At 47.9% G+C, this 15,731-nt stretch overlaps 1 protein-coding gene across 1 annotated transcript in view; it reads left to right on the top strand.

Moving 5' to 3' along the window:
- The window catches only part of ARID1A (AT-rich interaction domain 1A), a 579,170-nt gene that overhangs the window by 395,112 nt on the left and 168,327 nt on the right, over nucleotides 1-15,731 (top strand). The window contains exon 13 of the mRNA XM_078682637.1: nucleotides 6,813-6,939. Within this exon, the coding sequence (XP_078538763.1) occupies nucleotides 6,813-6,939 (127 nt within the window). The remainder of the gene's footprint in view (nucleotides 1-6,812; nucleotides 6,940-15,731) is intronic.

Below are 15,731 nucleotides of genomic sequence, written 5' to 3'. Positions count from 1 at the left end.
GCACTTTAACGGTCCCCCCTAGAGCCCACTCCACCTGTAAGTTGGGGGCCTCCATGGCTTTCCTCGGAAATATCCCTTTGGAAGACATTTGTAGAGCAGCCACATGGTCTACCCCACACACATTTACTAAACACTACTGTGTAGATGTGCACTCCAAGCAGCAGGCAGCTGTAGGGCAGGCTGTTCTAAAAACACTTTTTCAGACGTCTGCAGCTGGCACAGGCGGCCACCGCTAATGGAGGGACTGCTATATATTCTATGCTACAGATATGAATTCAGCAGCCCACATGCCTCGAACTGAATATGCTACTTACCAGTATGCATCTGTTCTTGGCATGTAGGGCTGCTGACATTCATATCACCCGCCCTCCTCCCCGGCGCCTGTAGCGGCTGCAGAACTTACACTTTCTCTTAGCATGGCCATCGCTCACACTGTTACACTCCATCTTTGCCACAATGGCTAAAAACAATCTGGGGATGGAGTCGATGCCCATGCGCACTGTAGTCCAGGGGAGGAGCAACCTATCTCGTGATACTTCGAAGACTCTTCCAGGACAACAATGTGCAATCATCCGGACCCAACACTAGGCGGCGATCTATGCTACAGATATGAATGTCAGCAGCCCTACATGCCAAGAACAGATGCATACTGGTAAGTAGCATATTCATTTAGGATGCTCACTTTTGCTCAGGCTTGTCTGCCCTTTACCCAGGAGACTGGAAGGTAGCATCTGACTTGCGGGACACCTATTTCCAAATTCCTGTCTTGCCTATTCATCGCCGCTACCCGTTGTTTACGGTGGTGTGAGAAGTTGGCCTGATGTGCAGTGTTCACTATTCTAGTGATCACTATATATCAGTCCAAACAACCCTTATTGATGATTGGTTGTAAGTCAACCTTATAGACCAGCTATCCTAGTAGCATGGATACGAGCAGTCTAAGGCTAAGACTCTAGAGGGCGTGTTAAGCCAGCTGTTTTACCATCACATTACCCCTTGAACACCCAGTGAAAGGACACCACACAAGTGTTATGAAAATAAACAATGTATTTATTAGAATCACAACAACCCTGTACTCTTTATGAGGACAGGGTGCTAAGCACACAACAAAACTCTTATGAAAATACTTAAGTTAGCACGTTATACACAAATGCCCGAGGGGCACGAAAAACCATATACTCTAAAAGTGGAATGCGAGATTACTAGCAGGTAAGTACAGTACTAATAGGCTTTGGAATCGCTAGGACTTGACTAGGGAATCGTTAGATTACTTCTAGGAGACCTAGGGGACTCGGGTGCAGAGTGTGCACTCTCACGCGGGATGCGGGACAAAGTCTATGGCAGCTAGTAAGGGCAAAGTTAGTGTTCACGGGCGAACCCGACCTGGTAGGGAGAAAACGACAGTGGATCCTGACCCTTGGATAGTGAGGCTATGCTGGGACACCGAAGTGCCGAAGTTACCTAGCCCAGGGGCTGCAGCTGCATAGGTCTGAAAAGACGTCGGGAATCTCGTTGCTGGACCAGGAGCCTGGAAGAAGGAAGTTGCTGGCAGGCGACCAGTGAAGGAAAGTTCGATGGATCCAAGCCTGGATCAAGGAAGAAGGCAACCTGAAAGCAGAGGGGACCAAGTTCTTGAATCACTAGCCAGTGATTAAGTGGGCACCAGGATGGCACCGGGCGAAGTCACCGCAGTCAGGTGAGTGGGCGCTGCTGGGCTCTGCAGTCTCTCGGACCAGGAGGCGTTGTCGGCGACCAGGATGGAGGTGCGAGCTGCCCCACGAAGGTTCTTGCTGTCGACGTCGACGTCGCTGGACCCAGGATTGGGCAACAAGTCTTGGCAAATGCAAGGCCCACGCGGTGGACCTAAAATGGGCAGTCGGATTCCGGAGGAAGGACGTGCAGCAGACCGCAGTGTTCTTAGATGGTGCCTGCGGATGCAGGGTGACTACTCCTTAGTCACAAGGGAGAATCTTGAGGAAGAAATCGTGAAGTCCTTTCGTGGAAAGTGGTATCTTGATTCCAAAGATGATCTGATTTGGAAGGGGGCCAGTCTCTACCTTTATCTTGGAAAAGGGGGCTGGCACGCGACTAAGTCCTGCCCTAGGGGTGGGACCAGGAGGGGGGTGGTTACACCCACTTCCTTGGCGGGCTTTTCCCCAGCACAGGGTCTGGAGTGTCCCTGGAACTGGTTTAAGCCAGCCTATGCACAGGGAGCACCGGGGTGCCACGTGCAGTCACCTTCCTCTGAAGCCCTGCCTACCTATAATACACAAAACCCTGTCTGGGACGGTGCTGGCACCGCCCCTGGCAGGAAACCCTTTGTCCTTATCTCCTGCTCTGGGAGGACTCCCAGCAGCAGGAGGGCAGACTTGTGTCTCGGTGGCAGCATCCATTTTGTGGATGCTAAGGCTCTGTCTGACTTTTAACCGGGTTATAGGTTACATGCATGTCGTGTCCCTCTAGAAGGGTGGAATGCTAACCCCGTCGCCAGAATTGGCGAGGGGTTAGTATTCCAATTCGTATGACACCTTACTCGACATGTTTTGATAGTATATGGTATGCGATATCATGGAAACGGCTAAGGGATAGATCCCGAAAGCCGCAGACAGGCTCAGCTCATGCCAGAGCACCATCTCACACGATTCCAAGCACTCTGCCTTCAGGATTGTTAAGGCCTGCCATAGGAGTGACTGATAGGAGATCTGTGTGTCCATTTTAGGGTTAGATATAGGTATACTATATCTAAAGCAAAGGGTGAGTACACCACCTTGCCCCAGCTGTCGTGCAGCCAGTTGTGCCAGTTTAGTTAGTCAGCCCAGGGGTGGCATAATACATGCTTCAGCCCCTGGGAGACTTCTGGGTACACCTCAGCCCTGGGTACAGGGACTTGGAGAGGGCCCAGTGCCAATTCAGTACCTGAGTATAATTTGGATAGAGAGAACAGCTAGGCTGTGGGTCTGATTAGCAGGCCCACAGCCAGGGAAAGTCGTAAACCAGTGCAGCAAAAAGCAAAAATCTGGGTGATCATAGGATTGCAGACCCTACTCTCCTACAGGTGGGCACAAGCACTTTCAGTTTACAGTACTACCATTCGGCCTCACCAGTGCCCCTCGGGTGGTCACCAAGGTGATGTCAGTGGTAGCAGATCATCTGTGGAGGATCAGTCTTTTCCTATGTCGTCGACAGGCTATTGAAGGTGGGCTTGCCCCAGGTGGTCGTCTCCCACCTCCACTCTATGGCTAATGAATGAATGAATGAGTACATATTTATATAGCGCATGGCTACCCGGAGGCATCCCAGCGCTTTTGACCCATAGCAAGGACATCACCACTCAGCAGAACAGAAAGGACTTCAACCGTGTCCTAAATGCTAGGTGGTTGGATTCAAGCTGGATGTTCTCGGGGAGTTGGTTCCAACATTTGGCAGCGTGAAATGAGAATCGTCGGCCACCCATGCGCGACCGCTTGAACCTAGGAACCGTCAGCAGATTGAGATGGTTGGATCTTAGGACTCTGGAACATTGGTAGTGGCAGAACAAAGGGCGCAGGATGACCGGGCCATTGTTAGTTGTCGACTTATGAGCCATACACAAGGCTTTGAACCGGACCATTTCCTGCACCGGCAGCCAGTGGAGAGAACGAACCTCCTGCATTCGCTAGGGTTCACCATCAACAAGCCGAAGTCACACCTGACTCCTTCCTAGACACTCCTTTCAGCAGAGCCGTTCTGTACACAGTGCAGTTTCGGGCCTATCCTCCCGAACAGCGAGTCAAGATATTCAGGCTACAATGCCGATGTTTCAGCCTCTATCCTGGATTTCGATGAGACTGACTCTGAAGCTCCTGGGCATCATGGCCTCCTGCATCCTGCTGGTGAATCATGCCAGATGGCACATGCAGGCTCTGCAGTGGGACCTGACATTCCACTGTGCGCAGCATCGGCGGAATCTCACCGACCTGGTCCAGATCTCGGAGGGAACTGCGTGAGATCTGCAATGGTGGTTGACAAACCTCAAATGGGTAACAGGTAGACCCCTCTCCCTTCCCCACCCAGAACTTACAGTGGTGACAGTTGCGTCCCTTCTGGGATGGTTTGGCCATTTGAGGGAGGGGAGATCGGAGATCTCCGGCGGAACCTGGGATCCACATTAACCTGTTGGAGATTCTTGCGATCCAACTGGCACTGAAAGCCTTCGTAATTTCTCTCCAGGGAAGACAGGTTCAAGTGTTAATGGACAACACCACCTCCATGTGGTACTGCAACGAAAAAGGAGGGTGAGGTTGTGGACCCGTTGTCATGAGGCCCTGTGTCTCTGGACTTGGCTGGAACAACAGGGCATATCCCTGGTGGTTCAACACCTGGCCCGTTCCCTAAACACCATGGCGGACAAACTCAGACGCTGGTGCCTAGTGGATCACGTATGGCATCTCCATCCAAAGGTGGTGCAAGGACTCTTGCAACAGCGGGTAGAGCCTTGATTCGATCTGGTCACCTGCATTGAGAATGTACAATGTCAGCAATTTTGCATGTTGGAGTTTCCAAGGTAGCTCTCACTCTGCAATGCTTTTTGTCTTGAGTGGAGCTCAGGCCTCCTGTACACCTTTCCACCCTTACTATTCCTGTCCAGTGTGCTCAAGAAGATCAAGAGCGACCAGGCTTAAGTCATTCTTATGGCTCCAGACTGCGCAAGGAGAGTTTGGTATCCCAAGTTTCTGCAGGTGAGCAACGATCCTCCGATCAGACTGCCCCTTTGGGAGGATCTTGTGTCACAGCAGCAGGGGAAGGTTCTCCACCCGATTCTGTCAACCCTCCCCTTCCTTGCGTGGAGATTGAGTGGTAACAGTTGACCGCATTCGACTTTCCTCCTGCAGTATGCAAAGTTATTCTGACAGCAGGCGTTAGTAGACGCCTGCAGATGGCAGACATTTTGTAAATATTGTTCGGAATGGTCTATTGACCCTCTTGTCTGCCTCCCTCTCTGACATATTCCTTTTCATTCTATCTCTTGCCCAACAGGGCTCTGCTACGGTTACCAGACCAACTGTCACTCTCACAATTTATATATATTTCTGAAGGGGCTTACACATCTGTTTCCCCCTTCCCTTTTATCATGCCCCTTTGGGTCCTTAACTTTGTCCTCAGTTATCTAATGTGTGCACCGTTCAATCCGCTGCACAATTGCTCCCTTCAGCTGCTTACAATTAAGACAGCCTTTTTAGTGGCAATAGCTTCTGCTAGGAGGGTGAGCGAGTTGCAGGCACTTGTATCAGCCTCCTCACCTGACCGTCTTCTCAGACAAGGTAGTGCTCCACACTAGGGCTTCTTTTTTGCCAAAAGTAGTGACACCTACTCACCTGGGTGGGATCTGTCACCTTGCCCACCTTCTATGCTCCTCTGTAACCTTCTAAGGAAGAACATCTCAACTGCCTGTACCTAAAAAGTGTTATAATTCTACCTTAACCGCAGTAAAGAGTTCCGGGTGGACGACCAGCTCTTTGTGGGATATATTGGAGCAAAGAAGGGACATGCTGTACAGAAGAGGGCCATCTCCAGATGGGTTATCCTCTGTATTAAAATGTTATGCTCTAAGAAAGAAACAGCCTCCTGAAGGCCTCAGAGCTCATTCTACCAGGTTTAAGGGAGCAACCACGGATGTCCAGTGTGGTGTTCAGGTCCTCGACATCTGCCAAGAGGTTGCAAGGGCATCTCTGCACTTGTTTGCAAAACATTTTTGCCTGGGCAATCCGATTCGTAGGGAAGGCCTCTTTGCCCGTTCAGTCCTATAAGATTTTCTGATTTAAACTTTACTGCAGCCTCTCCTCCATGGATGGTATTTCTTTGGTATGTGTTCAAAGGTAAGGAATCTGCGGCTAGATGTCTTCATCAGATAGACAAATTACTTACCTTTGGTAACACCTTATCTGGTAGAGAAATGATCTAGCCGCAGCTTCCTTACCGCCTCACTTATCCTCCCCGCACTGCAGATCAGTTCTTCATCTCAGGGCTGTTCCCCTTCAGGGCCCTAGGTTGTCTAAACACAATACTGTCAGCCACCTTCATGGCTCCGTGCTTCTGGCGTGGAAAGTACTAATGTTAGTGCACCGAGGTGGCACCTGTATAGACTATGCAGACGTCACTTAGATGATGCCACCAATCTGCGCGCTGGAGTACTCCTAAAAAAAAATATCTTCAGGATCGAGTCTGACACCTGGGGAGTTCAAAGGTAAGGAATCTGCTGCTAGATCTTGCCTCTACCAGATAAGGCGTTATTGAAGGTAAGTGACTTGTCTTTCAAGTTTGTGAATAGTTGTTAAATCAAGAGGCTGTAAAGCGAATCAACTTGTTCTTGGCCCGCTTTCTTTTTGACAGCATTTGACCTTTACATAACACATTTTGATGTCTGCTACTGACTCTCCAAACTGCCTTTGCAGTACCTTCTCTTTGACTTGTGTGCAGCTGGGGACACAATCCCATGTTTAGATGGTTTTGCGGCCTGAAGGTTTTTATAGATAAATGTTCTGGGAAGTATACTACACCAAGTGGTTAGATTAAGAATTGTTTGTAGTATTTAAAAAAAGAAAAACATGTGGATGACTTCTTTGGGCGCATCTATTCCTACACTGCTTTGAGGTTTGAGACCTACTGTCAGTTCCATTTTTGGATTTTATTTGTGTGTTCAGATTGTTACCCTTAGTAATCTTGAACCACGTTTTCAAAATATTTGCATGCTTGATATCCATGCCTTGTCAGATGAATTGGGAAATGATGCACATATTCATAAAACTAGCTCACATATTCTCTTCCCAAAACAGCCGGATCTGGGTCAATGCAGGGTCCCCAGACACCCCAGTCTACTGGAAGTTCCATGACAGATGATCTGAAGCCTCCAACCCCGGCATCTACACCTCACAGTCAAATGGGCCCCATGCCCGGAATCAGGTAACTTGTTCGCCACTAGCCCTGTTCCAAACAGCTTAAAGCTGCAGGCTCCTAAGGGTGCTCTCTGAGAATTACAGGAGACTTTCCTATCTATGTCATTTATGTTAAGCACCTCTGATGCTAGAATAATTGTCTTACTTTATTTTCCAATGAGAGACACAAAACGAGTTGAATGTTTAAAGTGTCACTGCATAAAACTGTGTTTGTAGCATGTAAAGCTGCATATACACATACTCCTGCCATCTAGTGTTGGGCTTGGATGTGTGCATGTTGTTTTTCCTTGAAGTCTTTTCGACTCACAAGGTACTGTGACTCCACCGATTGCTATCAGTTTAATTGTTAGATTGTTTTTTCTCCACCATCAGGTTCAGACGTGTTCCTTCGTGCTCCGGTTTGACACCATGTGGTGTTCACACCAGGCCATTTCTGCTCCTTTTACCTCGTTGGTTAAAGAAGCAGTGCATCTTTGTCAGTTACTAGCATTTGAGTCATCTCTCCTTTGCTACTGAGGTTGACTACTTTGGTGCCCTGTACAGTGCCTGGCCCCTTCGGGACTTCTTCCAAACCTTGAGTAAGGAGAATGCACCCATAATGGAAAAGGTCTCCATTGTGATAATACCCAAAGTAAAAGTACAAAGAGCAAAGTACCCCAGGACAGACAATCATCAGGTTTGCAACCTTTGTCAGGAGGGCTCTTGCTCGGCATGTCTTGCCTTCAAAATAATAAGGCTCTTTGATACCATCAGATTCATTGCCTTATGTAGGCATCCATGGCGCACTGAACCTGTTTCTGAGGCCAAAGACTCCTTACCTCCAAAGAGGAAATTTACTTTTTAGGGGGTCATCAATCCCCCTTTGGGCATGGCACCTAAAAGAAATCTCGATGCCACAATAAGGGTACATCACCTCCACCTTACACTTCACCTCCACCTCCCTGGTCCTCTTCACCACACCATTGCCAGTCCCCTCTGCTACCACCCCATTGGAACCTCCACCAGGTTCCCCTGCATCAGAGTTTGGGAAGCAGGGTTAGCCCTAGGTCTCCCTATGATGCACCTTATGACACTCAATCACATGATCTATGGGAGGATTATGTTGTGAATCCTCCAGGTAAAACAGATCCAGACTTGTATCTGGCTAAACTTTCCCCTCCCAAAGATACAACCGTATTTAATGAGGCACTGTCAAGAGCAGCAGCTTACCATAAATTTGACAATCTCTAAAACTCTTCCGCCCCCAACCACCATGTCTTGGCTCGAGCAAAACACTCCGGATGGTCTTGAGTCATGGTCTGAATTCCGTCCACTTCCACTTGATGTTTCCTTAAAAAAAACGATTGGAATGTAAATCTGGATCGCCGGGCGATCGCTGCCCAGCCTAGGTCTTTAAACTTCTGGCCCCTTGTCTTAATGCCCCCTGAACCAGATCTGGAACTCTTCTCTGAGTTCAGGCATTTACCCAGATGCATGGAAACAAACATTCCTACTGCCAATCCTCAAGAAACCGGAGGCCGACCCTGCAGAATATAAAAACTTCAGACCTATCTCTAATCTGCCGGCTCTGGTGAAAATTCACGGACAGTCCAGAGTCAACTTTCTGAATTTCTGAAATCTAACAATCAATTCCATGATTCTCAATCTGGTTTTACAGCAGGTAACAGCACGGAAACCGCCCTCCTAAATGTGGAGGAGAGTGCTCGTGAGACCATTGACAAGGGCAACACAGCAATGTTAGTGCTGTTGGAACTGTCTGCAGCTATTGACACTGTGGCCCATCCAATTCAACTGCAGTGAAGCCTAAACCCGATTGGCATCTCTGGCCACAGGTCCGCCCCTGGTAAATGGTACCACAGGTACCCAGGGCACTGTGACCAGGGAAGACCTCTAAGGGCTGACCAGGGAAGACCTCTAAGGGCTGCAGCACTTATTGTACCACACATGGGCTGCTGAATTCATATCTGTGCATAGATCGCCGCCTAGTGTTGGGTCCGGATGATTGCACATTGTTGTCCTGGAAGAGTCTTCGAAGTATCACGAGATAGGTGGCTCCACCCCTGGACTACAGTGCACATGGGCATCCTCTCCATCCTCAGATTGTTTTTTTCCGCCATTGGGTTCGGATGTATCTTCCTGTTCGAGGCATATGGGCTGCAGATGGTACATTTATGAATAGATCGCCATCTGGTGTTGGGCTCGGATGATTGCACTTTGTTTTTCTTCTGGAGAAGTCTTTGTCGTCATAGATGACTCCTCCTCTCGGTGTTAGTGCGCATGGGCATCGGCTCCATCCTTAGATTGTTTTTTTCCGCCATCGGGTTCGGATGAGGATCGAAGCGCTCCGGACCGACTTCAACAAAGAAGGTTATAACCGGCGCGTATTCCTTTCCAAATCGACGGTATCGTTATCGAACGCGACTTTACTCCATACCGACGCGGTTCGAAGGACGACGACTACGAGAAACTCGACGTAGTCCAGCCCGGGGTCCATGGAAAGGACTCCATTCAAAAAATGTCCAAAGTGTGGTGCTAAGTTCCCACACAAGGACCTACACGAGGTGTGCAACCTCTGCTTGTCCCCTGAACACGAATCCAGGAACTGTGAGGCCTGTGCAGCGTTCTCTTCAAAGTCGACGATTAGAAACCGTCGAGCCCGAAGACACGAGGTATCGAGAATGCAGTCACAAGCAATCCCGGAGCTGTTCGAGTACCAGCACCCAGAAGAGGAGGAAGAAGAGGCCGACGAGGCGGGGTCTGAAGCGGACGAGTCTGACGTCGAGGAAATCGACGTCCAACAAACCGTGAGTGACGACGTCCCTTTACCAAAAAACAGACCCCCCACGGTATCGACCCCGCCTTCGAGCCCGGTCAGACAACCGAAAAAAGTTTCCAACGCCCCGCCTTCGAGCCCGGCAACGAAACAGAAACCGAAACACTCGGTCTCCCATCATAGTGGTTCCGGTTCCGATAAACGGACCACATCGACACCGAAGCTCCAAGTCAAGGAAAGCTCGAAGTCGAAGCAGTCCATGTCGACACCGAAGCACGCTTCGGCGTCGAAAACACCCTCGACACCGGGGACATCTTCGATACCGAAGAAATCGGATCCGAATAAAATCTCGGCACCGAAAATACAAATGGACATTCAAAAGAAAAAACACCTTTCGGACCCGAAAACTGCGGTACCGACACAGGAACACGGGACTGATCCTAAACAAAAGACTCTGTTTATTGACCCAAAGACTGGCAAGGTAGTCACAGAACTACCTAAAAAGAGGAAGAATGAACATTCGGACGACAAGACTCATCCGAAGAAGAGAACAATGGGGACGAATACAACTCCTCCCTCTTCTCCCAAACCTAGACACACACCATCTTCTCCTCTTCCTCACAATAGGCCAAATATTCCTCCCACACGACCATCTACACCTACAACAGATGTAGAGAGTGACACAGGGGAGGGGGAACATCCTGGGGATGATGAAGACACAATCCCAGAGGAGGCAGACCCATGGGAAGAGTATAATGTAGGGTCAGATAATGATACCGACCCTGAATTGTATCCCTCAAAACCTTCACCTCCTGATGACAATACTGGGTTTGCACAACTCATTAATAGAGCAGCAACATATCATAAGGTAGAACTACATGCAGAACCTCAAATACAGGACTTCTTATTAGAAACACTACCTACTGCACAAAGAACATCAGGAACACTACCAATGCTTAAGGGCCTTCTCAGTCATACAGCAGAGATATTCAAAGACCCAGTGAGGGCTAGGGTATTGAACCCAAGAATCGATAAAAAATATAGGGCAGCTCCAAAAGACCCAATATACATTAAAGGGCAAATTCCTCTAGACTCACTAGTGGTCACAAACGCTCGTAAGAGAGCAAACTCTTTATCTACAGGAGAAGCTCCACCTCCTGACAAAGAGTCTAAACTAATAGATGCCTCTGGCAAGAGAGTAGCATCTCAAGCGGCAAACAGTTGGCGCATAGCTAATACGCAAGCACTACTTGCAAGGTATGACAGAGCGCATTATGATGAGTTAGAAAAACTCATCACACATCTCCCTAAAGAACATCAGAAGAGGGCAGATCAACTCATACAAGAAGGGAAGTTAATTACTAACACTTCAATAAAGTGCGCCCTAGACGCGGCAGAAACTGCAGCAAGGTCTACAAACACAAGCATCATGTTAAGGAGACATGCATGGCTCAGAGTATCAGGGTTCAAACAAGAGGTACAAACATCGTTACTGAACCAACCTTTTGATGGAAAAACACTTTTCGGCACAGGGACAGATGAGGCCCTAGAAAAGATGAAGAAGGATACCGAAACGGCTAAATCAATGGGAGCATTGCAACAGCCGACACAAAGGTTCCTTTCGTAGATCCACCTATAGAGGAGGATCCAAAAATACAGGTACAAGACAGCAGCAAACCTCTTTTACACCTACATCACCCAGAGGTAATTCTAGAGGTGGATACAGGGGTAACAACAACAAGGGTAGAGGTCGCGGAAACAACAACAACCGCAACTCTCCAACCCCAAAACAGTGACTTCATACAGCTCCCCCCAGACCATATAACACCGGTCGGGGACGCCTATCACAGTTCCTACCTGTCTGGGAGAACATCACATCAGACAGGTGGGTAAGACAAATTATCCAACATGGTTATTGCCTAGAACTCACAGCTACCCCACCAAACATCCCCCCCAAACAGCGTCCAATGAAACAAGATCACCTGGCACTGTTAAAACAAGAAGTACTATCACTGCTAGAAAAGCATGCCATAGAGAAGGTTCCACAGCACCAACAAGGAACAGTATACTCCCTATACTTCCTAATTCCCAAAAAGGACGGGTCTCTAAGGCCAATACTGGACCTAAGACCTCTCAACGCATACATAAATTCGGAACATTTCCACATGGTCACGCTCCAACAAGTACTTCCTTTACTGAAGAAAGGGGACTTTCTTTCTACACTGGATCTAAAAGACGCTTACTTTCATATCCCTATTCTCAAAGCCCACAGGAAATACCTCAGGTTTGTGGTAGAAGGACAACATTATCAGTTCAAAGTCCTTCCGTTTGGTGTCACAACGGCACCAAGAGTGTTCACAAAATGCCTGGCAGTGGTAGCAGCTCACCTAAGAAGACAACAAATTCATGTCTTCCCATACTTGGACGACTGGCTAATAAAGGCCAGGTCACAAGAGGAATGTCTTCAAAACACACAAAAGACAATTCAGCTACTACACCAGCTAGGGTTCACGGTGAACTACACAAAGTCACACCTACAACCAAACAAGGTTCAACAATATCTGGGGGCTACTATAGACACAGAAAAAGCCAAAGTGTACCCCAACCCAGTCAGGATCCAAACAATGCTTACAATCATTCAAAGATTTCAGCCACAACACTCACTAACAGCAAGAGTGTTCATGCAGCTATTAGGCATGATGTCATCCTGCATACTGCTAATACCATATGCCAAACTACAAATGCGTCCGCTACAAGAATGCTTAGCGACACAGTGGAATCAGGCTCAAGGGCAGATTACAGATCTGGTGTTGGTAGACGACCGCACACACCGCTCTCTGAAGTGGTGGAACATAACAAACATTACCAAGGGGCGGTCGTTCCTAGAACCAATTCCACAGGTGACAATAACAGCAGACGCATCGCTCACCGGATGGGGAGCACATATGGACAAATACACAGTACAAGGAAGGTGGAGTGTGCAGGAAAGAACACTGCACATCAATCATCTAGAACTACTAGCAGTGTTTCTAGCATTGAAAGCCTTCCAGATACATGTTACCAACAAAGCAGTCCTGATCAGAACAGACAACATGACAGCAATGTATTATATTCAAAAACAGGGGGGGGACGCACTCTCTCCAACTATCCAGACTAGCACAGGAAATTTGGAGATGGGCCATTCCTCAAAACATCTATCTGTTAGCCGAACACCTACCAGGAGTCCAAAACCAGATAGCAGACATCTTAAGCAGACAGTCGGAACAAATACACGAATGGGAACTGCACCACCTAATACTGCAGCCATTCTTCCAAAGATGGGGACAACCAGAGATAGACCTCTTTGCCACTCATCAGAACGCAAAATGCCAAAGCTTCGCGTCCAGGTATCCACATCACCTGTCGCAGGGCAATGCGTTATGGATAAATTGGTCCAACAAATTTGCATACGCTTTTCCCCCTCTCCCACTAATTCCATTAGTGGTCAGGAAGCTGCAACAACATTCAATGACCATGATACTAGTAGCACCCACGTGGGCAAGACAGCCGTGGTTCACCACGCTCCTGCAACTCTCACAAGTGCCACATCAAAAGTTACGAATTCTACCCATGCATCTTACACAGAACCATGGAGAAATAATGCACCCAGATCCAACTCAATTGAACTTAGCGATCTGGCTCCTGAAATCCTAGAATTTGGGTACTTAGATCTACCCCCAAATTGCATGGAGATAATTAAACAAGCGAGACGTCCAACCACCAGAGCATGTTATGCAGCTAAGTGGAAGAGGTTTGCTATACACTGTACTAATAACAATATCAACCCTCTGGACGTATCAACAAAGGAGATTATTTGCTACTTATTACACTTACAGCAATGTAATCTAGCGTACACATCTATCAGAGTACATCTAGCAGCTATAGCAGCGTACCTACAAAACAGACAACACATATCACTGTTCAGAGTACCAGCGATAAAGGCATTCATGGAAGGCCTTAAAAGAGTCATTCCACCAAGATTACCACCTTCCCCAGTCTGGAACCTCAACGTAGTACTCACCAGACTAATGGGGCCACCCTTCGAACCTATGCATAGGTGCGAAATACAATTCCTTACATGGAAGGTGGCTTTCCTTATAGCCATTACCTCACTCAGGAGAGTAAGTGAATTACAGGCATTGACAATACAAGAACCATTCCTACAGTTACACCAGAATAAAGTGGTTCTTAGAACAAACCCAAAGTTCTTGCCTAAAGTAATTTCAGCATTCCACATCAATCAGCCAGTGGAATTACCAGTCTTCTTTCCAAAGCCACAGACGGTGGCAGAAAGGGCTCTACATACACTAGATGTCAAAAGAGCCATTTTGTACTACATAGAAAGAACACAAAACTTCAGGAAAACTAAACAACTATTTGTAGCTTTTTCCCCAACACATAAGGGCAATCCTATCTCTAAAGCAGGCATCGCTAGATGGATTGTAAGATGTATACAAATATGTTACATTAAAGCAAAGAGAACATTAACTGTTCCTCCTAGAGCTCATTCTACACGAAAACTAGGAGCATCTATGGCATTCTTAGGGAACATTCCCCTAGATGACATATGTAGAGCAGCAACTTGGTCTACACCACATACATTCACAAAACACTACTGTGTTGATGTACAGGCTGCACAACAAGCCAGAGTGGGCCAAGCTGTATTAAAAACTTTATTTCAAACAGTTGCGACAGACACTGGTGACCACCGCTAGGGAGATAACTGCTTTACAATCTATTCATAAATGTACCATCTGCAGCCCATATGCCTCGAACGGAATATGCTACTTACCAGTATGCATCTGTTCTTGGCATAGAGGGCTGCAGAGTGGTACATGCCCTCCCAGCCTCCCCGGAAACCTGTGTCTGTCCCAACATTATCTTATTTAGATACACTTACATGGGCATATCTTTATGTACTATACTACACTACTCCATCTAACCCTACTATGGCAAAACAATCTAAGGATGGAGCCGATGCCCATGCGCACTAACACCGAGAGGAGGAGTCATCTATGACGACAAAGACTTCTCCAGAAGAAAAACAAAGTGCAATCATCCGAGCCCAACACCAGATGGCGATCTATTCATAAATGTACCACTCTGCAGCCCTCTATGCCAAGAACAGATGCATACTGGTAAGTAGCATATTCCTTACTCAAAGTTCGGAATCAAAACTACATTTTTTAGAGGCCAAAAGGCCTCCGCGAGCGTCGGTATTGTCTCGATTCGGTGCCGACAGCTACTTTACAAACTTTAACCAACTTGGAACGTCGAATCGGGCCGCGGGCCTTCCCGGCGCCACGTGCCCAGTCGTCGATGGAACGGAGCCCATTCAAGAGATGCCCTCTGTGTAACTCCAAGTACCCACATATCGATAAACACCCTGTATGTAACAAGTGTTTATCTCCTGAACATGATGAGTCCGACTGCCTAGCCTGTGCCCAGTTCCGTTCAAAAAAGTCACTTCGAACTCGACGGGCCGCTAGACTAACCATGCAGAGACAAGCGCCAGAAAATATCTTCGGCGACGAAGACGATATTGTCGAGGCAGAAGAATACGAAGAACAGTCGGATCAAGAATCGGAGCATGACTCCAACTACTACATCGACGAGGAAGAAGACATCGTCGAGGTAGGGGACGACAAACAAGGGATTGGAGCCGTAGAGGACGACTCCAGTGACGAAACGGTCACAACCGTAACTACGGCGGCCTATACGCTCACCTCCATGGTTCCACAGGCTCAGGTCGAGGCATCGCCACAAGGCCTTAGCCAAGATCTCCAAAGACATTCTATAGCCCCGCAATACAGCCCGGCTAAGAATATTACTACAGAGCCATCGGATCAACAAGCTCCGAGATTGGTGACATCGAAACCAAAAGTAGTGGAACACAAAACAAAACCGAAACTCATCGACTACACGGTCTTCGGACCACACTACGTCGATCCATCGGAGTCGAGGCCAAAGAAGCTCGTCGACAACAC

Source organism: Lissotriton helveticus, chromosome 3_1 (assembly GCF_964261635.1).
Source record: "Lissotriton helveticus chromosome 3_1, aLisHel1.1, whole genome shotgun sequence".
NCBI classification, from domain to species: Eukaryota; Metazoa; Chordata; class Amphibia; order Caudata; family Salamandridae; genus Lissotriton; species Lissotriton helveticus.
The sequence above is the reverse complement of the archived record's forward strand: the minus strand, read 5'-3'. Positions and strand labels throughout refer to the sequence as shown.